The sequence below is a fragment of the Onychostoma macrolepis genome, chromosome 09, assembly GCF_012432095.1.
Source record: "Onychostoma macrolepis isolate SWU-2019 chromosome 09, ASM1243209v1, whole genome shotgun sequence".
Classification (NCBI taxonomy): Eukaryota; Metazoa; Chordata; class Actinopteri; order Cypriniformes; family Cyprinidae; genus Onychostoma; species Onychostoma macrolepis.
The window spans coordinates 32,209,203-32,235,826 of NC_081163.1; the positions used below are offsets into that span (position 1 = coordinate 32,209,203).

General features: G+C 35.6%; 1 protein-coding gene across 2 annotated transcripts in view; it reads left to right on the plus strand.

The window, feature by feature from the left end:
- The first annotated feature begins 6,162 nt into the window (after window positions 1–6,162).
- The window catches only part of uxs1 (UDP-glucuronate decarboxylase 1), a 90,529-nt gene continuing 70,067 nt past the window's right edge, over window positions 6,163–26,624 (plus strand). Inside the window, exons 1-3 of one of the 2 annotated variants that reach the window (XM_058786892.1) lie at window positions 6,163–6,971; window positions 23,078–23,105; window positions 24,128–24,176. In XM_058786892.1, the coding sequence (XP_058642875.1) occupies window positions 6,884–6,971; window positions 23,078–23,105; window positions 24,128–24,176 (165 nt within the window). In that variant the 5' untranslated portion in view covers window positions 6,163–6,883. The remainder of the gene's footprint in view (window positions 6,972–23,077; window positions 23,106–24,127; window positions 24,177–26,624) is intronic. The other variant, XM_058786893.1, reaches the window with a different exon arrangement.

Sequence of the window (26,624 nt, forward strand, 5' to 3'; positions counted from 1 at the left end):
TTTTGCTGCATGTCTCTTTAAATGCTAATGAGCTCTGCTCACCCCGCCCCTCTCTTCTGTGGGGTGACAAGCCGTACTGTTTATTTTAGCCACATTTATCTGCGGAACTTGCTAACACGCCTTAGGGCGGGTCTAAGGTAAGACACCAGTGTCAGTCAATAATCGTGGGAGGGGCCTGTGTCTGTGTGATGTCACACAGCCAAGAATCTGAGAATGGCTTGATTTGAGAAAGGGGATTTATTTATAGGGATTACCAAAAAACACTGGGTGGATTTTTATCATTATAGGGTGGATGTGTACAGACACTGCCAACACACATTTCTGTTTAAACAACATGTAAAAGTGAATTCCGCATCCGATGACCCCAGATCAAGTATAAAATGTTCTTTAGAGTAATGACAAGGCATATGCACTTTTTTCAGTGTATTTAACAACAAAAATGACCTACTTTAGTGAATTTGAATAGGCCTACAGCAAAACAAAGCTGCACAAAATAACCTACTTAATCAATTTCATTTTTCCTAGTTTTGCATTGTTGACAATTATGTAATTTCTGAAAGAAATTGCTGATGGCAGTGCAAAAACATCACTTTTCCTGCACATCATCTGAAGTGCCTTTTTCCTGCCCTGCCATATTTAATTCATCTTTGGACATTTCACTGACACCACGATTTCAAATTTAATGGTATATCTTACATGGAGCAACAGAAACATGTGCCTGAGGCAAAAAAAAATTAATTAATTAATTAAAAAAAAAAATCATCCAGAATCTGGTAACCCAGTAAAAAATGCTAATTTGACGTATAAACGAATCAGCTTTTGAAGTTCATAAACATGTATATGATTTTAACGTGAAACTTAATCCAGACTTTCGAGTGACTAATGATAATGCAAAACAGTTCCTTCAGTTCAGACTGCATGCTCCCAACAATGTGCCTCCTACGCAACAATCAATATATCATATCAACTTCTCAACTTCATCACTCATAATGATTTTGTGTTGCTTCAGGGCAGTGTGGTGCATGTAGAAATGGTACTACACCACAGTTGTAAATTTGATTTATAGGTCTGCGAAAGTACAAATGCCAGTATTGACACACAGATTGACTCTGTGTGTCAAAAACGCACAGATAAGGTTGGACAGGTGTGAGTTTGAAATATGACTATGAAGATATTAGTCCACCACCAGTGCCATCAGTGTCATGTCCATTATACACTTCAGTGTTCAGTATTTATCATTTGTGGAGCGTCATCTGTTTCATCACTAGTTAATCTATTCCATAGCTATTTAGTGTCACTATTGATTTATGTTCAATGTTCTGTGATGCTATCATGGAATTATGTGTTTGTGTGAGTATTTTGCTGGTTTAAAAAAAATAATCAGTACAGGCCAAGGCTGTTTTAACATGCACTACTGCTCAAAAGTTTGGAATCACTATATTAAATTTTAATGGTTTTGAAAGAAAGATTGCATTACATTTATTTTTAAAAAAGTAAAGACATTTAACCTATAATATGCAAAATTATTATATTTCAGATAAATACTGTATTCTTCAAACGGTTTAGTTAATGCATTAATTAAAATTAAATAATAGTGAGCAAATAATTTTTTTTTTTTAAGTTCTCCATATTTCTTATTGCACTTTCTTGTACAAAATCAGCACATCAGGAATAGCCTATTTCTAGAGCAGTAAGGTTTCTAAATACAGTGGAATTATGGCTGTTGAATATGGAGATTTGTCATCACAAGTACAAATCATTCCATGAAAAGGGTCAAATGGGTCAATGCCAAGGTCTCTGGAAGAGGTTTGGATAAGTGACATTCCACTGGTTGTGCTGATAAGAATGCAACAGGGAAAGGAGCAGAAATTCATTTCAACAGCCTTGAACATGAATTGCTGTGGGATGCTGATATCTTGGAGCACCAACGGGTCCTAAAATCTAGAAACACGCAGATGGTGCCCTGAGGTGCCGAAGGTCCTTAATCTGAAAGTACCTTGAGGTGAAGGGATGCTTGAAACTTTTACCAATGAATTTCTCACTTTCCAAACCACAAGCAGAATACAGAGTCCAAACATGATGTAAAACACATGCATTCACTTGTCCATTTACAGCTGAGTTTGTGTTAATGTAGCTGTTGCACTACACTGTTGAGAATACAGGTGCTTGTTCTTCTGAATAAGTATAAGATGGGTGTGTTGTAGTAGTTTGCATCAACTTTAAGGTTTGAAAACATATGAATGGATTTGGATGGATCTTTGTGATCTCTCTTTGTTTCACCCACTGGCTGCTGGATTTGGAGGTCCAAATGGGAAGTCCTGTCTTTCCCGGGCTTGGTACCAGAGATTTTCTTCTTGCCCTCTAAGAGGTGTCTAGCCATTGCCCTAGCATCTTTATCTGATGGCATTGGAAAGTTTGTTTGTGTGAGTCCAAAGAGAGACAACAGTAAGTTTAGAAACTGACATGATGCAACTCTTTTTAAATAGGCTATTAGCCTGTAGTGAGTATTGTAAGTAATTCAATTCCTGTTACTTTGCAGTTAGTGGAGACAAGGTCAACAGAAACAAACACAGAAAGAGCATTGTGAAGGACAGAAATGGTGGATCTCAGTGTAAGATGAGAAAGATATTGTTGATGTGCATGCATGCAGCATCTACAGCAAGGAATGGAGTCTAAAATAACATAATTGCATGCGTTATTTACTGCCATTGTTTGAAATCTGTAATGCAAAGTAGATGTTGTATTTTTCAAATGTTGTTTTCTGATGGTTGATGAAGGTTTTAGATAGGCTGCTATTTATGTTTTTCTCAACAAATCAAATCAGCCACCTGTAAGTGTTTCGTGAGGGATAGATTTGAGAAATGTCCCCTGAAAAATGTCTTTAAGCATTTCAGATCATTCTTCTTGAAAGTCTTTTAGTCACACAGTCTGCTGAGTTGCTTTTTGCTGTGGATTTAAAGGACTGAATCACAATCATGTCAGAAACAGCTCTGTTTGTCTCCCTCCTTCACTGTGTGAGCAAGAGTATGTGTTTGCGAGTGTATTAGTGGACAGTATATATTTTCTATAAGCTGTCTGGGTGCCTTTCTCAGCCTGTTCCTGTGCCATTAGACAGAACAAAATTTTCTAACATTGGAAGTGTATATATTTTTTCCATTACAATGGTTTCTGCCTGTCATTCTATTGCTTTGTGGTGAATTGTTTGCCTTGCTGTCATGCTTATTTGCTCTATTCATACTTTATGGATGGGGTTTTTTAGGTCAATCCTGTTGTCAACGACACGTCATCTTGAAATTGTGCATGCCACTTCAATATATTATTACAGCCACTTCAACAAACACTTCAACTACAGCAGAATAAAATGGACTCGACCACTGCATATAAATAAACATGCCATCCACCCGTATAAAAATTGTGCTTTTTGTGCTATGAAGCACCCCCCAAAAATGTAAATTTGCTGAAAATGTATTCACCCTCTGGCTGTCCAAGATGTAGATGAGTTTGTTTCTTCATCAGAACAGATTTGGAGAAATTTTGCATTACATCACTTGCTCACCAATGAATCCTCTGCAGTGAACGGGTGCCAAACTGCTGATAAAAACATCACAATAACAGTCCATCAATTAACATCTTGTGATGTGAAAGGCTGTGTGTTTGTAAGAAACAAATCCATCATTAAGTCGTTTTAACTAAACTGTCGATTTTTCTACTGATTTAGGTGAAGACACTTTTTTTTTTTACAGGAGAGAGCAATATTATGGATTTTAGCTGGAAGCAATGGTTTAAACTGGAGTGGACTGTAGAGTCATATGGATTGCTTGCGGATTGTGATGTTTTTATCAGCTGTTTGAATTCTCATTCTGACAACAAATCCTATCTTCATTTTTTCTCGTACAGTATCATGTTTCATGCAGAAATATGCAAAATTATTTAAGTAAAATGACTCATAAACAGCAACTCAGCAGCGAGATGATATATATATATATATATGCAACACAGGTGTTTAGATGTATGTTTTGGTATTAAATCAGAAGGAATAATTCAGGGAATATTTCTCAGAGACATATAAACACGTCCAAACGGAGCAGAAGTAAATGCATAAATAAGTGACACTATCAACTCATCAAAGGTCAAAAGCACCACAGCTCTGGAAAACGGCATAAGACATCAGAGGGAGTTGATGGGTAGGGTAGTGCATTAGTGAAAAAAATAAATCAACACAGTCAGTTACATGTCACTAGGATATTTGATGTTCAAAGGTTTTCCAGCAGTTAGAGGAGCTGTGAGTTTAATTAATTTGATATGATTTAATGTGCTTAACCAATGCACAAATGAATTTCATCCTTCATAAGCTCATAGACTTAATTAGTCATACTTTGTTCCCATGGATTTCTGAGAATACAGTGTAAACATGGTTATTAATAACCCGTTTTAATGCCAGTCAATCATTTTACTGCTTCAAATCCAGTTTCATAACCTGTTCAGCTAAGAATTTTCAGTCAAATTTCATACTTATCCATCTAATATTTTCCCAAAGAACTAAATCTTATTTATAAAAAATAGCTTTTAAAATGGTCAGTTTTAAAAGTCTGCCATTTATTTATTTATGTATTAATTAATTAATTAATTCATTCATTTATAGGAATGTCAATAGAGAATTCATCGACAATGACAATGTAAGCAAAGCTCTGGGTAGGTATTGCTATGATCTGCCTTTCACCTTCTCTAAAGGGAAGAAACCCTTCCAAAATTATATTTCTAGCTCTCTGTTATTGCAACAGGGCATAGAGCCTTAGGGGCAAAAGGTGTAGAGTGAATCATTGTCCTGACAAGATCAGTATGAGGTGATATAGCGAGTACTTGCAAACAAAATGAAGCAAGCACTGATTTATTGATTTTGAAATGTCAAAAACTAAGATTGGTGTTGAGCTTGGAAAGCTTAAACTCTATTCTGCTCATGCGAGAATACTCTGTAGTAGTTGTTATAAAAATTTCTGCAAAAATGTTAGCATAATTCATCATTTAAATATTAAAACATGCACACAAAATGTACACATACGTTCGAGAGATTTCAGGTCACTTGACAAACATTGAATCTTCTCTATGTGCAAAATTAGTAGCAGTCACATCAGACACAGAAATATTTTGTTCGCCAACCTGTATCACAACATGTTGTTGTGGAAACCTGATGTGAAATAACCTGATAATCCATAAATTGATTTACAGCCTCCTCAGGTATTGCCATAAGCTAAGATAAAGCACTTTGTAAAGCTCATGGAAAGAAGCAGACAGATACAGTATTTAGAGCAAACTCCAGTCAAAAGTTTAGAATGCATTTTCAGTGAGCTTTAATTTAATGTTTAGCGGTTCTGTGGACAGTCTTTAGCTATTTTTATGTATGTATGTATGTATATTAATTTATTTTTCAGAGCACTGCAAATACCTGAATATTAATGGTTGCCTCTGAGCACTGGATGCTCTACGTGTTCTCAGCTGGTTGATTGTGACCCTGACATAGGTTCCATGTCTGCTCTCATATTGTCCATGGACGTCAAGCCAAAAAAAAGCCAAATGCAAATTCTAAAGTCAAAGGCAAATAAACAAGGTGTGTCCAATTTACCTGCCGTGCAATAATAATACTAATACTAATTCACTTTTAGCCAAGTGTTTGGCTGGTAAATCATAGACATCTTCAAAACAGTACAGTATTTTTCAAATAAATAGGCTATTTGTGACTACTGTTGGGTCTATAATGTCCGTGGTGAATTCAAAGGTCAGTGTTTATTTTAGAGATTTTTTGCACAACAGGCATTTTGGCCCAGTGTGGGGACATGTGTCTGATCTTAAATCAATGTCCTGCAACAAAAGTTGCCATTTGAGAACTACCACAACACATAGGCCTAATGTAGCCTAATGAATTAGGTAAACGTGTTGCAAAAATAAGTATGCTTTATTACTTATCCAATTATGCTGTTTTCCTCTTTGGTTGTCCAAAGACCATGCAATAGTCAAATGAAGCACAGGGGTATGAGTCAACGTGGAAAATCACTGCACTTTAACGTCGCTCCACACGTTATTCATGAATAGGCTACTGTTCTCATGGTGAATAATTCTGTGCTTGATTACTCTCCTCTGACAACGCACAAGAAAACATACCGATAAAGCCTGTGCCTTTTTTATATTCACGTATACCAGAAATAAAATATCAAAATGCTTACACGACCTCGTCAGATAGTTTGCATCTATTTGAGCCGGAAAAAAAAAGAGTTATAATTTATTGCTATCGCGGCAGGACGCTTAATCGATAACAGAAAGCATCGCTTATGTTATCCTGCTCTGAGAATTTGATGTGAAGTCGCTTTATCTCTGAACTCTTGATTAATGACATTGGATCATCGATAAACCGCGATCCTTGGACTAGACGGAGGGTTTAACCAGATACCGGTGATATTGCGCCATATTACAGTAGTTAGTTAACATCTTTAGCAGCTGGTCTACAGTCATGACGCTACATGGCTAACTAACTGACCTCAGCGAGATAACTGCCAACCAAAATGCCGTTTTATTTTCTTTAACCGATGAACTGGATTCACCCGGGTGCTTGCTGAACATAAACACGCTGCACTACCTAAACTGTCAGATGTTGTTTTGACGCAGAAATTGTTTTGAGAAGAAGTTAGCCTGGTTAGCTTCGGGCAGGCGCTTGTGTTACTTCACATACAGCAGCTGTTTATACAGAAACTTTCGTCGGTTATAACTCCATTATCGTTCGTTAGTTAGTAAGTAGCAGGCTCGAGTCTCATGTAAGCTGTATGAGTGTGTGATAGATGAGAGTGAGATGCAGTGGTGGTGAGGAAGAGCTCAATGCCGTGTGTGCTGGAGGATGATGCGGATGAGCTGGATGATCACAATCATTAACAGAAGAATGATGAAGATCCTGATCGCCCTCGCTCTCATCGCCTACATCGCCTGTGAGTATATGACACTAACTGACGCATTGGCATGAGATGAAGCCTACACAGCTGCCTATGCTTCTGCTGGACTTTATTTCCACGATAATGTTAAACTTGGTTGTTGGAATTTAATAACTCCAAAAAGTCACGAATTTTAATAATGTAAAGTTATGGAAATGTATGTATCTCTATCCTCCCTCAGAAAAGTACTGTGTCAGTACCATAGTTCAGATGTGATAACAGATGGTAATACCATGGTGCCCCACTGTATGTAGGCTATTTACCATGGTACCCTGCTGAAAAAAACCAATAGAACCCTGCCCAAAACACAATAGAAAATGTAATGGTTTTAATGGTTATAATGGGAATTGTATTGGTTTTAATGGAAACTATAATGGTGTCTACTGGTATGTGATGGATTCTATTGGTGGGGTGTTAAATCCTATTGGAAAAATGCCCAAAACACACTACAAAAAGGAATTTTGTAATGGTTTTACTGGAAAAAGCTAATGGTTTATAATGGTATTTTAATTGTGATGGTTTCTATTGGGCGTCTATTGTTTTGTTTTAGCAGTGTATTTTCGCATCACTTCAAATTGAACCGTAGTACATGTCCAATGGATCATGGTTTCTTAAGGTACATGGCCAAAGACCCTTGGTTCTATCCTAAAATACCATGGTAGTACCATGCAGCGTTTCCACAGTCACAGAAAAACACTCAGGAAATATGAGGAAATTTTCAGTGTCATCTTCAGACCTTTAGAAATCATGGAATAATTAGCGTCCCTCTTTCCTGAACGTTAATGCTCACAAATTAAAGTTTCAATCATTTAACCTCTTAACTGTCACCGTCCCCTCTGTGGGATGCCTACATTTACTTCACTATTTTACAATTAAATCCTAATCTAATCATGACAAACTATATATCGTTGGAAAGGTCTAAGACTCCTAAATAGGGTTTTTACCACTTTTTGTGTTAAAAAATTATGTAGGAAAAGTAATAGATTAATTTATGACAAGAGTGGACCTGAAAAATCTACATCATAACAGGAGTTCTGACCTTCGTCACAGAAAGTCTTCTTAGTTGCCTTATTCTCTATCACGTATTAGAAATCATAAGAAATTATATATCAGTTGAAACCTTTGAAACCCTTTTTAAAATCAGACATTGCATTACCATGGAAATGGTACATCAAAATTATGTTACAAAATGTTTTCATTCATGAATTATAAAAATTTAAGTTTGGATAGTGCACTATAATGTCTATGTTCAAAACTGTGAGTGACAGTTAAGGGGTTAATTAATTATTTTGAAAATGCTCATTGTGACTCCACTGTTATTTTAATATTATTGAGATACTACTATAGTTTTTATTCATTTATTTTTGGTTTTTGATTACATTTGAGTTTGTTTTATTAATTTTGCATATGTATAATTTATAATATTATTAAAGTAAATTAACATTTTATAGATTTTTTTTATTTTATGTGTTGATTTTATATTTAAACAAAATGAAAAATATTTCTAGTTGAGATAAAAAAAATATATTTAAACTTAAACTGGTTTAATTTTAGTAATGTTTAGTTGTGTGTGTCTGTGTTTTTTTTTTTTTAATAAGCTTAGAGCACTCTCCCTCATTTGCATGACAAAATAACTGGAATAATCATGAAAATTAATTGGTCAAAAAGTGTGGGAATCTGACCTTAGCACCTTTGTGTTAGTTCTCTGTCTGTCATAGGTCTCTCTCTCGCTCTCTGTCTCTGTTTGACCCCCTGTGTCTTGGTAAATGTGCTGGAGGAGTTGATAACATTTTGGCAGTGTCATAATTACATGTTGCTAGACAGTGCAACAGGCTTTGGATAGGTGTATAGATATGCCTGCAGCTGCTTTATGTATGATATTCAAAATGTGACCCATTTACAGCTCATTTATCAATTTGAGGACACTGAACCCATTTAGTCAAGCCCTTTAATTATATCTAAACTGTTTAGTTAATGTGTGTGCTGTTGTGTTTGTCTGTTTGGCTCCCTGAGAGTGGGAGAGTGTTGCTGTTAACCTATTTTTAGAGCTGTAATGTGAAATGGTCAACTTTGTGTTATGTGACAGCTCTAGGGCAAGAGCAGATAAGCTTCCCTGTTTCACTACGCCAATATTAATGCAATAAAAACATTTTCCAATTATTTCTATGACCTTTGTCTAGGCAGTCCACAATTACAAGAGGAATCTGACAGTCTTTATTAGCTCTAGATGGAGGACAAACATAATACATGAAAAAATTAGATTGGAACATTTCAGTGTGTGAAGAGGTTTCTTGATGAATTAATTCAGTTCTGATTAGAAGGAGCATTGTGTCCATTGTTGGCTTGAATAAATGTGTGATTATGTTGTGTGATAACCGAAGAAAGCCATGTTAGTGCACCTGGAGGCATACCACATGATTGGTTAATCATGAAAGATGAGATGTTATTTTAGCTATAAATAGGCAGATATAGATCATAATTTTTCTTGATGTTTTATTTTGGGCTGCATAATTTGGGGAGAAAAAAAATCTAACTATATGTCTGATAAAAAAATAGTGATTTGCTTTTTAAAAATATAAAACATTTATTTAATTATAAAATTAGGGCTGTGTGATATATCGAACGCGATAATCATGCGCATCTCGTCAGTAAAGCCGGTTCCGTGATTAGCAGTAAATCTCCATCACCTTCTTTCAAATTGAGCGGCATTTACTACACAGAGCCGCAGTTCACTGACAAGCTACACAATATTGCATTCATAATCGAAGGCGATTCATCTGCGATAATGAACGCGATATCAGTGATCTACGGCTCTGTGTATTAAATGCCGCTCCATTTGAAAGCAGGTGATGAAGATTTATGACTAACCGGCTTTACTGACGAGATGCGCATGATCATCACGTTCGATATATCGCACAGCCCTATTAAAAATAGATAACTCCATTTTTAACAATTTTCAAAAATCATGTTTTTTCATTGTGCATTCCAGTTAATCTCAATTTGATTAGGTTAAAAAATAACAAACAAAAAAATCAGCTAACTAGCACTATAAAACACAAAAAAACCTTGATTTTTGAACATTTTAAAAATCGGAGTTATCTCTTTTGGCAAATCAACTCTTCATTTGTAGCCTGTATTTAATTTAAAAGCACTATCTTATGCACGTCTCACTCATTCACATTTTCACTGGAGAATCGGAGAGGGTCACTGAGCGCAGGGAGCATTACCACCTGCAGCATCTCCCTGCTGAGTTAATAGCGCTAAACACTAGAAATCAACTTGTCATTGGGCTCTATTTGCCATGGTATACCAGTGTAATTATTATTGGTCATAGTGGTAATTATGCATTGATCGTGCCTGCAGAACTGTCATTCAACTCATTACCTTCCCCCGTGTATCATGTATTATTGCTGTTTCACAAAAAAGTGTCATAATGGATATCGGGCACCAGCATTTGTTTGCTTGCATCAGTCTGCATTTATATTTGCATTAGTGAGTCATTACTCGGTATTCAGGGCTGGACTGGTAATCTGGCATACCGGGCATTTTCCCGGTGGGCCGACGCACTGAAGGGGCCGTCAGAATTTTTTTTTTTTTTACCAAGGACCATCACGAGCAGCCAGTGGCCCATTGGTTTGTCTCCTGTATTGACAGCGTAAACCACCCAATCACAATGCGCTATAGACGGAGCCATGAAGTGTTTTGCTCCGCCTATATAAAGAACGCTTCACCCCCAACTTCTTCCTCGTCGGCTTTTCCCACGTTTTTACAGCAGCTTTATCAAGAACAGGCTTGCTCTGCGGTGAGTGATGCGGCGTAAAGAGCCAGCAGGAGGAGGAGAGGAGAGCAGTTGAATCGGTAAAGTGCTTGATCGGGATTCGGAACGGAGTCAGGCATCTATCCTGTGAGCGCGCGCCATTAGTGCAGAATACGCAAACACTTTTTAATAAAACGTAAATTCGTCCACCGCGATTTTTTTGGCCAAGTCATGTCAAGTGTGTTCATAGAGATTTCCATGGGCCAATGCGAATAAAAATAGATTTAAATTCGAAAAGACACAATATTGTCAGACCTGACATTTTTTTTATTATCCAAAACAACTTGATGCAATGATACATATCTACGCTACCAGTCAGAAGTTATTGAACAGTAAGATTTTGAATGTTTTTTTAAAGAATTCTCTTCTGCTCACCAAGCCTGCATTTATTTTATCCAAAATACAGCAAAAGCAGTAATATTGTGAAATATTTTTACTATTTAAAATAACTGCTTGCTATTTGAATATATTTTAAAACGTAATTTATTGCTGTGATCAAAGATGAATTTTCAGCATCATTACTCCAGTCTTCAGTGTCACATGATCCTTCAGAAATCAGTCTAATATGCTGATTTGCTGCTCAAGAAATATTTATTATTATTAATGGATTCTTTGATGAATAGAAAGATCAAAAGATCAGCATTTATCTGAAATAAAGCTTTTGTAACATTATACAATACACCATTCAAAAGATTGGAGTCAGAATAATTTTTGTTTTGTTTTTTGGGAAAGAAATTGTGGAAATTAATACTTTTATTTAGCAAGGATGCTTTAAATTGATCAAAAATGATGATAAAGACAAAAGATTTCTATTTCAAATCAATGCTGTTCTTCTGAACTTTCTATTCATCAAAGAAACCTGAAAAAACATTATACTCATCTGTTTTCAACATAATAATAAATGTATTTTGAGCAGCAAATCAGAATATTAGAATGATTTCTGAAGAATCATGTGACACTGAAGACTGGTGTAATGATGCTGAAAATTCAGCTTTGATCACAGGAATAAATTACATTTTAAAATATATTAAAATAGAAAAGTTATTTTAAATAGTAAAAATATTTCACAATATTACTGTTTTTGCTGTATTCAGACTTGGTTAGCAGAAGAGACTTCTTTCAAAAAAAGAAAAATCTTACTGTTCAAAAACTTTTGAATGGTATATATATATATATATATATATATATGTATATATGCGCCAGGGCCGATTTTTTTTGTCCCAGTCCAGCCCTGTCGATATTCTATTGCTCATGCTATTCTGCTGAAAAGACCTGTGTGAGAACAGGCACATTTGCAGATTATGCTGTGTGTAGAAGGCTATTCATCACACTGTCAATGTGATGCTAATAGATGGAGCAGATTATTAAGAGATTATCCCTTTAATTTTGCTCTCTGCTGGTGAGTCTTTATTATTGGAGTGCGTCTTGATTGAAAAAGCAAGCAGTTTTTTATATTTATATGGGGGTTCATGGGGAAACTGCAGGGGGTTTATGAGTTGGTAAAAATCAGAGGATTAATTAAATATTTAAAATGTAAATTTTCAAATTAAAACAAAATGTATTTTAAAGAAAAAGAGAAAAAAATGAAAATATACTAGTGCTGTCAAACGATTAATCTCATCCAAAATAAAAGTTTTTGTTTACATAATATATATGTGTGTGTACTGTGTATACAAATACACACACATGTATATATTTAAGAAAAATGTTACGTTTATATATTAAAAATATTTATATATGATATAAATATAAATGTCAATATTTTCAAAATATATGCTGTATATGTGTGTCTTTTTATATATATAAAAATATACATAATAAATATACACAGTATACGCACATATATTATGTAAACAAAAACTTTTATTTTGGATGCGATTAATCGTTTGACAGCACTAATATATACACATATTCGGCCACTAATGATTTGCATGTAAATCCTGGGTAAGATTGATGTCTGACAGAGAAGGAGACCAGTTAGCATCTGAGGTTTCCAGTAGGCTTTATGGGGGTCAATGCTGTGAAGTGTTGGTTTATGTGTCTAAAGCCCAGAGATGGAGATTAAAGCAGCAGATTACAGAGGATCAGTGAAAATCAATCGGCTAATGGTCAGTGCTCCGGCCGTCTCTTAGTTGGACAGACAGCATGAGCGCACAGCACCAGGACATGTAGCTTTAAACATTATTCTGCACCACATAGCACAAAGTCACCAAAAGGCCACAAAACTTTGTGTCTAAAACAATAAAGGCTTAGCTTTTTCTCTAGATGTAGGAATGTTTCCTCTGCTGTGTGCATAGATCTGGAGAGACATGAAAGAGACATCATGCACCACTATTTTTGGTAATACTAGCACATTTTTCCTTCTGACAATTTCCTCTTTGCTAATGCAGTTCATTCATCTACTCTGCTAAATGAACACTACTAACTGAACATTGCTATATTTAGCCCCTCCTGTGACTTCTAGAGTTTTCATTGACTTTGATAAAGCCCATTTGAGCTGCTACTGGCCATATTGAAATTGCCACAATAACGTGTAACCTAGTTTCCTGCCTGTTAAGGAAAGCAGTTGATTTGATCTAGTTATGGAATAGCACATTTCAGAAGCTGTTTGTGTTATAAAAATTGCATCAAGATGTTTTTGTCCATTTGGGATTTTTGTGCTTTTAGAGGATTTATAGAGATTTATTTATTTATTTCTTTAAAGCACTAGGGGTGTAAATCGGAGGGTTCGTCACATTATGACATGATATCGATTCTACCTGTGATACGATATTTGGCGATACCTAAAAATTATATGATATGATTTTAATAGATTCGATTCAGTATATCATTCGATTTACAGATATTACGGTACTATGTACCTATTTTAAACAACCATCTACATTTTGTGAGTTTGCACTTACATATAATCGGATTGAGCAAATAGTAAGCATATTTGGCGTGCTGTCCTGAGGGAGGGCTCTGAGCCCAGAATATAGCCAGAACCCAGAGAACACCCCTTATCCCTAATCTGGGATGAGAATAGTTAAGAGTGAGGAGTTGGGATGAAAACTGTCGTGGGACAGAGGTAAGTTGGCTGTGTGTGTATATATAAATGCATTGCTCCTTTTGCTTCCTAAAATCTAGGGCTGCCCTCGACTAAAGATTTTTCTAGTCGAATAGTAGTCGTAAATTTTATGCATTAGTCAACTATTTGCACGTTAATTAATAAACCATTTAAATCATTGTTATGAGCTTTTAATTGCCTACATAGCCTAATAAGTGATCAAGCACATGCATAAAGCTTGCCACAGCGCTCCGGCAAAAGTAATAATTATGAATTTGTCAGTGAAAACAGTAAGGAGACTGCATTAACATTTTAATAATTTGATAAACTAGTGCTTTGTTTGTTTTCAGCTTCAGAGATGAAGTCGTCATCTCCGCAGTAGTAGATGTGCATGTAGCCTATGTTTCATACGGATTACATAATCTGAGAATATTTGTTTTCCGTTTGAATTGGTGCATTTGAAAGTAGACATTTCACTCTCTATAGAGATATTTTAAAGGGGACATAACACACAGTTTCACCCAATCTCAATGTTAATCTTGAGTACCTATAGAGTAGTATTGCATCGTTCGTATCTCCAAAAAGTCTTGAGTTTTATCATATTTATAAAAGAAAGATACAGCTTTACGATTCTCTCCGAAAAAAGCCGAGCTCCTGGAGGTGCGCCGTGGGCGGAGTTAAAGAGTGACGAGCACTTGAGCACCGATCACCAACAAAACAGAGACATTTGATGTGTTTCACTTACCGTCTGCAATTCTGAATCATGACCAGGATCTTTTACAGCTGGGACTGCTCCATCTTTCAGTATCAAACAATTTGCAAATCCAGCGTCGAACTGGGCCTTGTTTATAAAATGTTCGTCAACAAACACACTTGAGAAACTCCGTTGCTGGCCCAAAAAACAAACAAACTACCGTTACTGTTTACGTAACGCTGGGTTCTTCGGGAAGCTGAACAAGGTTATCTTTATGACGCATATGACCAGCACCTGTACCGTGTTGTTGGCTTTAATGCTCTTTAATGCAGCATGAGCGATTGCTTTAGTGCCTCAGTTCAAGCAGCACATGGACCCATCATATCTTTCTCTTTAGTGCTGTCAATCGATTAATCATCCAAAAAAGTTTTTGCTTACATGTGTGTGTGTACTGTGTATATTTATTATGTATAAAGACACACACATACAGCTTGTTTTGAAAATATTTACATGTATATATTTATATTCATATAATTTATATTATATACAAATATATTTAATATATAAACGTAACATTTTTCTTAAATATATACGCGTGTGTGTGTGTAAACAAAAACTTTTATTTTTTAATCGTGATTAATCATTTGACAGCACTACACTTTACTAATATAGTATGAAATGAACATGAATGAACATCAAAAGGTAGGCTATTTTATATGAGAGCCTGCAGTACAACTTACTGAAATGTATCATGTAATCGCTCATTCAGTGTTTTGATCTACGGAAAATGTGTAAAGCTTAAACAATGCCACGTAACAATACATTTACCTCAGAAGAACTATTCGGCATCCATAAGCTTGATCAGTCAGCTAAATAAAATAACTGTCAAGAGGAACATTTTGCAAAATGTATGCACTATTTTGCTTATTCATATTTTTACTTAACCTGTTGTCAACATGTTAAGAAACAATGCAAGGAGCTAAAGATAAAATTGAACACCTCCTATAAAATTGCATGTTACTAATGAAGAAAAACTGAAATATAACAACATTTATAGGATGCATCGAGGAGGAGCCCAAACTACACTCAGTGGCCGAGTGATGCTGACATAAGTTATGGTCCATGATATTGGCACAGATTCTGTGTAATTAACAACTCTTTGTGACTGTATATAGTTTCCTTTGGTTCTCACTTTAAGTAAACCTTAGTCCTCAGGACATCTATAAAATGGATTAAAATGCTGATAAAGACAAGAAAAGATGAGACAAACACATGACAGTAGGGGTGTGCGATATATATCATCAGCGATGATATCCTAATTGTTGTTTTAACGATGTGCGATTTGACTAGGGATGTAACGGTATGAAATTTCTTATCACGATTATAGTGACCAGAATTATCACGGTTATCAGTATTATCACGGTATTGTTAAAATGTGCTGGAGATGTTCAAAAAGTACCGACACATAAATCGTTTCACCAAATTTGAAATTTAAAAATCAACAAATAAAATGACTTTTTGTTTGTATAATCACTAAAACAATAACGTTACCAATGATGTTCGGATTTTAAATGACAATTTGGCTGACAACAGTTTAATAGCATGTTCAAATAAAGCTTTGAAAAAGTTTCATAAAAAGGTAAGCCTCACATTCCAGCCTGTAAATAAAGAAAAGGGTTAAGTAGGGGTGTGCGATATGACGATTTTTGATCGTGGACGATAAAAATGTCTCCACGATCTGCTTTTGAAGAAATATCGTAGTATGGTGCTACAGCGCACATTCTATCAGCTGCAGTTCTTATTCCTCCGTCTCAATATACTGTACATTATTCGGATCTGCTTTAAAGCCTTGCCGGTTAAATGTTTTATTCACGCATCGGTCTGACGCGCGCTTTTTCTGAACCCGTACACCCGAAGCGCGCGCCTGTCAAAAAGCGCCTGATTACTGAACTAAGTTATCTTGTGCACTAATACTGTCAAAACACACAAGGTTTATGTATAGACTCCGTTGCTTATGTCTAAAATAAGTAAGTAAACAGCTGAGAGAAAACGGATGCGTGCCTCTGTATATTAGATGCGTGCATGTCTTAAAGGGGCAGTACTGAACATGCTGCCGACTGTCATTAAAGGGATAGTTCACCTTAAAATTTAATTTCTGTCATTATTTACTAACTCGCATGTTGTTCCAAACCTGTATTAAATTCTTTCTTGTGCTGAACACAAAAGAAGATATTTTGAAGAATGTGGGTAACCAAATAGTATCTGGTCCACATTGACTTTTGATAGAAGGAAAAAAAAATACTATGGAATAAGTCACTGGGGACCAGCAACTGTTTGGTTTTCCACGTTCCTCAAAATAGCATTTATGTTTAGCAGAAGAAACTCATTCAGGTTTAAAGAAACTTTTGAGTGAGTAAATGATGGTATAAATATAAAACACTTTTTATTTTGTGGTTAATTATTCCTTCAATGTTAATAAAACACCAAAACACAAAGAGAAAAATCACTCCCTACTCTTGACTGAAAAACGTTAATACAGTTGATTTAACAGAAAACAATCTATATAGTGTTTTATTTTTATATTTGTTGATTCAATTTATTGAATGCTTCTGCTAAATACACCTATTGTACCTGAAAATAAAACACAGTTTTATTTGTATAGTATGTGTATTTGTAATGTGTATCTTTGTTCTCATTTTTTAATAACAAAGATAAAATAATGACAAAGATTTTTTATCTTCGCCCACTTTGGCCTAAATATCCACCATTCTTTTTTAATATTTTTATCTTGAAAGGTTTTGTCTTTATAATAGGGAATTAGTTGGCTGTAATGCTCAGACAACTTGCAAAATAGTAAAACCAACATGGCAAAGAATCGTGATAAAATCGTGAATTGTGATTTTTCTTAAAAATATCGTGATATTATATTTTTGCCATATCGCCCACCCCTAGAGTTAAGTCAAAATGATAATTGATTAATAAATGATTATATTGTATTTTTTTCTGCTCCATAAATGATTACATAACTTATCTGAATTGTTTAAATGTGTAGAATCCACATAAGCTTCTTTTTCATCAACCGGTCAAAATTTACGGCAGGGCATGCAAATTCGGTCCGTTTTTGGCCAGACAGAAACTGCACACAGGCTGAATGTAAATATAAGTCTCTGGAAATCCACTCTCTGACAGCAGGTGGCGCTTTATATGGAAAATCTGAATTACAGCTGTTTCCCGTAGACCTCCAATACGCAGTATTGCGATTAAGAACACTTCCTTTAGATATTACATGGAGCGAAGATGAAAACAAAATGCCATCGAATTGTTTCTGAAGACAGTCAGAACCTTCAGAGGGTACCTTCATATAATTAATTAATTCATATATTAATTTGTATATCCCTTAGCTCTCTTTTAAAACCTCCCTGCTTTTCAGCCCTATTTTCGTCAGCCCATTTTGATTTATCGTCAAACCGGTAATCGTTACATCCCTAGATTTGACACTATCGAACATTTAGCAAAAACCATTCAAAACACCCCTACAGAGTGGACGCGTACATTATGTGAAGTCTAGACTAAGAATGCATTTAGAGTGCATTCTTTAGTTTCTGGATGAAACACCCATTTAAATGATTCAGTTCAATCGCGATGACTCACTTATTAACAGTGGCTTGCTGCCACCTACTGGCGGTTTTAATTTCACATGAAAAGTTCCTTTTTATTAGTTAAATAATTTCAGATATCAGTATTCAACGTTTTATGTGTAACATATCAAATGTAATCGCAGGTTAAATGCATTCATGTTCTGCACTAAACAGTAGTGTGTAAATGCATCTAAGTGCCATTTCAGATGCAGCTTCTGTGTTTCCTCTGCATTGCAAAGATGAATTTTATTGATACTGATTTCATTTGCTTGGTAACAGCCCAAATGTCTTATTATTCTAATTCACTGATTAAATGTAAGAATTTGATTCAAAATATAATGCACAATTTTAGAAAAATGGCTTTATATAGGTAAAAATCTATTTAAACGTATTGGAAAAGATTAATTTCTATCAGTGTGAACTGACCACCAGACAGAACATGAAGAATCTAAAAAATGTTAGGAGTCAACGGCAGTCCTTAAGGTACCAGCACAATAACGCACACAAATCCAAGAAAATATCGAGATATTATTTTTTGTCAATATCGCACACCCCTACATGGCAGATGGCAGTATGACTGTAATGTTGAAGTGTTAAAAAGAAAAAACAAATAAAACACATTTATTCTGTTGGACTTAATTTGGCACCTAATTTTGTTTTTTTATAGAAGCCAGTGGCTCTTTTTAATTACATTTTTTTTTTTGTCTGGAGCCCTGAACAATAACCAACCCAGAAATCGATCTACACACTAATTAATTCCCCAACAACAAAAGCAACTGAGTCATCAGATCTTTCTTACTGATACCATACCGATGTTTACGGGTTTTTGGGGGTTTGGTCTTTCTGTCTTCTGGCTTCAGATCTTTTCTGCTTATTTGGCCATACAGGTAGTGATTCTCCTGTTGTTTCCACTGGTAAAGCACAATAAATAGTGCATTTCATTGTCTAATTCTCGTTCTTCACAAGACCAAACAACACTACGCTATAGTGTATGTAGGTGGCAGCTAAAGAGCATAAGGCTTCTCTTCCAGGTTTAGTGAGACCCACACGAGTCACATCATTTCACCATGATGAAATACACAGAGTGGGCGCCCTACTTCAGAAATTTCTTGGTGGAAAAATATGTTGATTCATATGTGTGTGAGCGATTGGTTGATTTTGTAACCTTCTGATTGTGCAGTGTGTCATTCACTTCACACTCACCATGTGTTTTTAATTTATTCTTGCAAAACGTCTGTATTGTACACATTGCTTGGAAACTGTGCTGTACATTGTACTGTACATTTTATAATACTGTTTTCTTAGCAAGCCTTATTCAAAGGTGCACAATGTGTCCTTGCATGATATTTTATTAATATGAGCTTTGGTTAATACTCAGCCAAGACTCTAGAGATACAACTGCAACCACTTACACATATTGCACAGTCTTGAGTTTTAACTCAGTGGAGACCCTAAAACCAGGATGGAGAAATTCAGAAAGATGAATTTGGGTCATAGGGAATGCTACTTTGAGAAATGATTGCTCCAGTTCTTTTGGATCCCTAAAGAGGCCTCAGGACTCAACAGAGTTGTTCACCAAGAGAGTGACCTTGACAAACCAGTCTACCATCGCCTCCCACCTGCCCCAAAACACAATTTTCACGAGAGGCAGTGCTAAAAATAATTTAGCCACTGCCACTGTGAGAACTTGACCAGATGCAACTGGGCATGTTTTGAAGTCTGTATGATTTGCTTTCCTGTTCACTTGAGCTTTTCCAGAAGCTTTATTTTTAAAAGTGCCAGTTCTTCTGTGCTTTGCTCAGATAAAACAGGAATGGATTTATCAGGCTAAATTGCATTTCGAAAGGTCGAAATCAATCTAGTGCGTCTTGGTCGAAGCCTAAAGGGATAGTTCAATTAAAATATGAAAATTATATCGTAATTTACTCACCCTCATGTCGTTCCAAACCTATATTACTCTTCTGTGAAAAAACAAGATATTTTGTAGAATGTCGGTAACACTGTTGGTAAAAAAAACAAAAAAAAACGGAGACATTTCTCTAAAAAAATAATTTATTCCTTTGGGCACCTGGTTCTGCCGCCCTCAAATGGGCCACATCAAATTGCGTTTCCTCACATATTTGCATTGACATGGCATCAGGTGGCACACGCCAAGCTGGCCGTCCATGCCGTAAATCATGCGGCACCCAGAAATTTGTGGCGACAGCAGCAAGGCCACTGGGAAAGAACAGACCAGATTGAGAACAGAGGGATTTGCATAATAACCTCTCTAGTTCTCCTCTCACCTTTTGCCTTGGATTCTTTTTATACCTTTTTCTTTTTTGTTCACCCAGTCATTTAATTTGTTTGTCTTTACGATATGTAGTGCATGTCATGGATCGCGGAACGAACCAAAAGATGGTAGGGGTGTATTGGTTGCAGAGCTACATAGTACATACATAGTAACATAATAGGCTATAAACAGTACTAATGGTATTAGTTAGATGTCAGATATGTTAGCATTTTACGATTCTGAAAACAAACATTAGACAACCAAACAAAATATGTAATTTGAGTTTCTGAAAAAAAACTATTTAGATTTATAAATGTCTAAAATGTAATGAATGAGTCTATTTAAAAATATTTATTAATTTAAATGAATTCATTATAGCTAAAAAAATCTATTAAAAAAAAGTTTTTGAACGAATCTTTTGAATGATTCAGACATCCAATACATTTAACAGTCACTGTTTGCCACCTACTGGCATAATGTGACATATACAATCTATATTTGAAGCGTATCATTAGTTCCAAAGGTTAATTACTCGTTTTTTTTATCGGGGCTGGCGCAACATCAGAGTCTATATCCGCAGTTGTGCGAAAGCAGGTTTAAATATTCCGACGTGATGTGATTTCAAAGGTTTAATTGACATAGCGTAATTGTTTTAATCAAGATGACGATCTATTAATGATTAAACGTGCATATATATGAGCCTGTAGCCTATGTTTTTTTGTTTTTTGTATCCCATGTCATATTTGTACCAGATCTCAAAACCCAGGTGGCACCCCCGCTTCCGCGACCCATGGTGCATGTTATAGAGCAGGGGTCACCAGACTCGGTCCTGGAGGGTCGGTGTCCTGCAGAGTTTAGCTCCAACTTGCCTCAACACACCTCCCTGTAATGCTGCCTTCACGTGCTATCAGAAATGTTCTATTTCCTACTTATGAAGTCGTGATTACGAGCTTGTCGTATTCAAGTGCTTTAATGTCGGAAAGGATAAAATGTAGCATCCCATTGGTTGACAGTCATATAAACATTCACCGCGCTACACATGACAATTCTGGAATTTCGGTCAAATACACGCTTATTTCACTGCTTATAAAACATACAATATGCTTTGAATGATCGTTCATATCTAGCCTATAAATACACTACTTTAGCGACAAGTTGTGAGAACAGCATTGACAGCAGAAATGGTTGTCCCCTCCACCATGATTAAAGTTTATGACCCGCCCAACTCGGAAACTCTGGTTTCAAAATTATTTCTGAATTTCCCAGTATTAAATACGACTTGAGAGGCCGTTTACGTCCAATTTCCGATTATTTACGTTTAACTCGTTATTATTATGAAACTCGTATTTACGTTAATTCCGATAGCACGTGAAGGCAGCATAAGTTTCAAGTATACCTAGCAAGACCTTAATTAGCTAGTTCAGGTGTGTTTGATTAGGGTAGGAGGAGCTAAACTCTGCAGGACACCGGCCCTCCAGGACCGAGTTTGGTGACCCCTGTTATAGAGAGAAATTTTATTTCACAACATCTTTATTAAAAAGTAAAGGGTGTCTGTTTACATTATTAATGTTCATAATAATGATTTATATATGAAGGTTCAACCTCACACTCCCAAGACAGATTAATCTTTTCTACATATGTGGGCTTTGATCGTAAAATAAATAGCTTGAAGACATACTTGATAGAGACAGTGTGTGTCTGAGATTATTATTTTATCATGTTAATATTTTATATAAACATTCAACTTTTTTTCTTTCACTTTTGTGAATGAGTTTGGTCATGTTGCCTTTGAGATAGAAGCAGTCTGGGCTTAATTCAATTTATTACAGCCCAGAATCCAACCATTACACTCACATTTCAGTTACATTCTTACTGGAGTTTTAGTATAACACTATACTATACTGTATAAGATGCTTCTCTTTATTCACACCAGCTTAGACACTTCAAACGATGAGATCAGTAGCTGAGACTCGATCATGGATCATTTTCACTTTGTAGTTTCTGCATGGAATCTTTAGAGCTCATTGATATATGATCAAACCGCTTATAGAAACATTGCAAAAATAACACAAATACCGGTGTATATATATTTTCAGTGCAGGGTTACAAATGCAAACAGCTATGCATATATTTGTGCATTTAAATTTTAGCTATCACAGGATATGTGTGTATTTGTGTAATGTTTCTGTGAGCTTATAAAACCCATATTTAATATTTGTTCATTCCAATGCGTGCAGTGTTGAACTCCACCCTGTATTTGTGGGAACCTTTGATGCTTTTAACTCGGTGAAAGTGAAATAAAACTGAATGGCTCAGAAGCTGTTGTGCTTTTGTCTCCGCTCTCCCCCTGCACACTACAGCTTAAAATGCACACTTTTTTATAGCATTTTTTCAAAGTATGGATACAAACATTTTCTTTCTCCTTTACTTTATATTGGACATGAAGTGTATTTGAACTGATAACATATATCTTCCATTTTTAACTGAACAGACTTAATAACATCTGCTTAACGATCTAACAGTTTGATTGTTTTTTTTAATTAATGATGTTGTAATGTAAAATTGTTTATTAAGAATCAACTTGCATTTATTGTGTGATATTTGCTTTGGTACTGATGACTTGTTTCTTCTTTTAGCTGTCTGGGGAACCTACGCAAATATGAGGTAATTATAATTTGTTTTTGTAGTACTAGAAGATGTTTCAGACAGTTTGCCAGCTCAGCCTACTGCAAAAGAAGAAAAGAAAAAAAAGATCAGCTTTCCTGTAAATGGTTGAAAAACTAGTAGATGTCAGATTTACAGTCATTCTGCTCAGATGGGCTGTTCAAAGATACCATCATTAGAAGACCTTTTTTTTTTTATCATGTTGCTCTTAGGCCTTTTGTGTTTTAAAATTTCTGTTTTTTTGGCCAATGTATCACACACAAAATATGAGTCCTTTTGTTTGATGACAGTGCAATACTATGCTATATGCTATACAATACTATGCTAGAATGTCTACCAGACTGATAGTGGATTATTTGCAATATTATCAGATGTGTAGTATTAACATTATGACAAGATTTCATTTTTTTAATATCACAGTTATCGTCAACACTGGTATATTGTGCTGGAAAGTTGGTGGAGGTCAGCAGAATAGGTTTAAATATGGTAAAATGTCTAAACAGTCAAAATGAAATAAAAATGGAATCAAGTTAAAATGTTAGTTAAAGCATTCCTGTGGAATCAAATTCGTGATATTTAATGCAATGCCGACTTTTCACAATTAAATCATCTCCAGATTAAAAAATCAATTCCCACTCTATATTTCTTTATTTTTGGATATCCTATTTTACTCAGATTAATGACATTTGAACTTTTGGTGTGTATACTGTGGGAGATTGGTGTTTGAAATGTTCTATAGTGTTCATTGATTCTGATCGAAACCCATGTAGCTCATCCCTGCGTGAATGACTGCTGCACTGTGCATTAATCAGAAACTGAGATTAGACTTACTCACTGGGCCGTGGAAACAAGCTTTGGTATAGATCATCTGCTGTCATGCGGCGCTGTTGACTCTGAGCATCTTCACCGTGTCCAGACTGAGCTGAGGAAGAGTATTGTGTGCTTCAGTAATCTGCTGAACAATTGTGAATCTTTGTGTACTTATGTATCTGTGATAAAGCAGTCTGTTGTTGTTTCCACAGGTCTATACAGGAACATGGAGAAATGAAGATTGAGCAGAGGATAGATGAGGTTTGTTAGCACAAGCTTTTCACATTCACTGTCAAGCTTTGATTTTTTATTTTTTACTTAACTAATTTTAACTTTTTTTGTTTAGTTCACACTTTTCACATTTTTATTGGTGTCAGCACCTGCCTCATTTCACTGGAAACCATATGTACCTAACAGCTGATATCCACACTTCAAACTCTCAGGAAACATTGTGCCGCTACCCAAGAGCGCCATATAATTAAGATTTTAATTACTCGTGCCTTTGATAGCAATTAAATTTCCTAGTCAGGGGGCAAGTAACAAGCAGTGCTGATCTGTGTGATGTTCTGCTTGGAAACCACAAGTACTTTTTCTCTGTGTGTGATGCTGTTCTGATTACTAGTGTGATGTTGCCCAGTGTTTGTTGTTTGAAAAGTGTTAATTTTAGTAATTTTGGTCCATTTTGGCATTGATGTTTTGCTAAGGGTAACCAGTAAAGGCTGGAGTACACTACACAACATTTAAAATTTTACAAGATTTTCAAACACTTGCCAATGCTGTAAATGGTTACAAAAAAAAAACTGGGCATCAAAACTGAGCAGCACACACTACCAGACTTTCAAGTAATTTCCAACAAAACAACCTCACACAGAAACAAATGAAACCAAAGTGTGTTCTGAAACCGTCGGCTCAAAATCTTAAATACGTTTGATATCCTGGCCAAAATCTGCTGGCTGGCAGCTGACTTTCGGCAGCTAGCATTGACTGCAGAATGGGCAAAAATCTGAGCAAATGTCATGTTGTGTATTCTAGCATTAAGCTGCTTTGTATAAGCAAAAGGAATACATGCATACACAGACACACAAAAAAGTCATTTTGTGTGTGATGTAAAGCCGGGTGCTTGATTTCACACCTGGAGCATTAATACTCTGGAATTCCTCATTTAGGAGTCACACTTGTGATCCTCAGCCCAAAGCCAAAGATTTTAGCTTGATAAACAATTAAATGAATATACTGTATTTTGTTTCTTCAATATTTTTCTTTGGAATTTTATATTTTGAGGGAATATTTTGGTACTAGACAGTATTCACCAAATAACTCATTTCATATTGTTTTCATTTATTACAGTGTTTGTTAAATGCACTGCATCGAAGGAAGTTGAACCACTAGATGCTTTTATAGCCCTATGCATATGATTTGAAGTGTTCATATGGCCTTTTCTAATCATGTCCACAATTCCAATGAAGTAAAAAATAAATACATTTTTCAGTCTAAAATGACCAAAGATAACCATAGAGTTTTAAAGGGGTCATATGACGTTGCTAAAAAGAACATTATTTTGTGTATTTGGTGTAATGCAATGTTTACGTGGTTCTAGGTTCAAAAAACACATTTTCCACATTCTGTACATTATTGTTGCTCCTCAACACGCCTTTCTGAAACGCGTCGATTTTTACCAAGCTCATCGTTCTGAGAAGCGAGGTGTGCTCTGATTGGCCATAATAATTAATCATATTTGCATTGTACTGTTCTGGAACAGTGTTGTAAATATAACTTAATCACTGATTTCTAGATTGTGTACTTCATTTGTAAGGCCAAACAAAGTACATTCGCTTTCACAACAAAACACAGCGTCTCCACGACATGGCGGCGGCAACAACAGTGAGAATAAAAGTTACGCCTTCTTTCATTGCGTATACGTTTGGGGCGGTGTTATGCAAATCTTCCCACACCGTGACGTAGACATGTGGGGGCGTGTTTGAATGAGCCGTTTTAGGGGGGCGTGGCAGAGTCTTAACTTTTATAAAGAATATCTGTTTGGGTTTGAGACTTAAATCTTTGCAACTTTACAGATCTTATATATGCACAAACAGCTTGTAACACACCAAAGACAAAGGAAAACAACAAAAAATTAACGATTAATTGGCACACACAAAAAGGTAATTTAAGGATTTTCATCAAAATGAACTTAATGAACTGTTTTTGTACTGATGTAACCAAGCCCACTTATTTGCCACTTCAATTACCTGTCAGTGAATGCAAAAACAACGTTTCACTACCTAATTAGTTCCAGATAGATCAAGTACTATCCAGCATTATATTTATTATGCTGATTCACTTAATAAAAATACAACTCTTCATGTTGCTTTTAAAATACAACACATAACTCAACCTGTACTATGGTGTCATAGACATGAATGATAAATCAAATCAAGCGGCTTGTGAAGGTGAAGTTACTGGTTACATTTCTTAGCATTTGGATGTGCCATTTAATGCAATTAAATTACATACACTCTCATGAAAAACATGAGAGGATCAACGAAATATTAATAACTGATTATGTTGTAGTCAATGTGACAGTGTTGCCAATTTAGTGATTTTGTCGCTATAGATTTAGTGACTTCCTCATCCCTTTTGAGACTCTTTCAAAAGCCAAGCAACAAAATCAATTTCTTGGACGCACCTTATCTATATTCCAAGCCTCTCCCA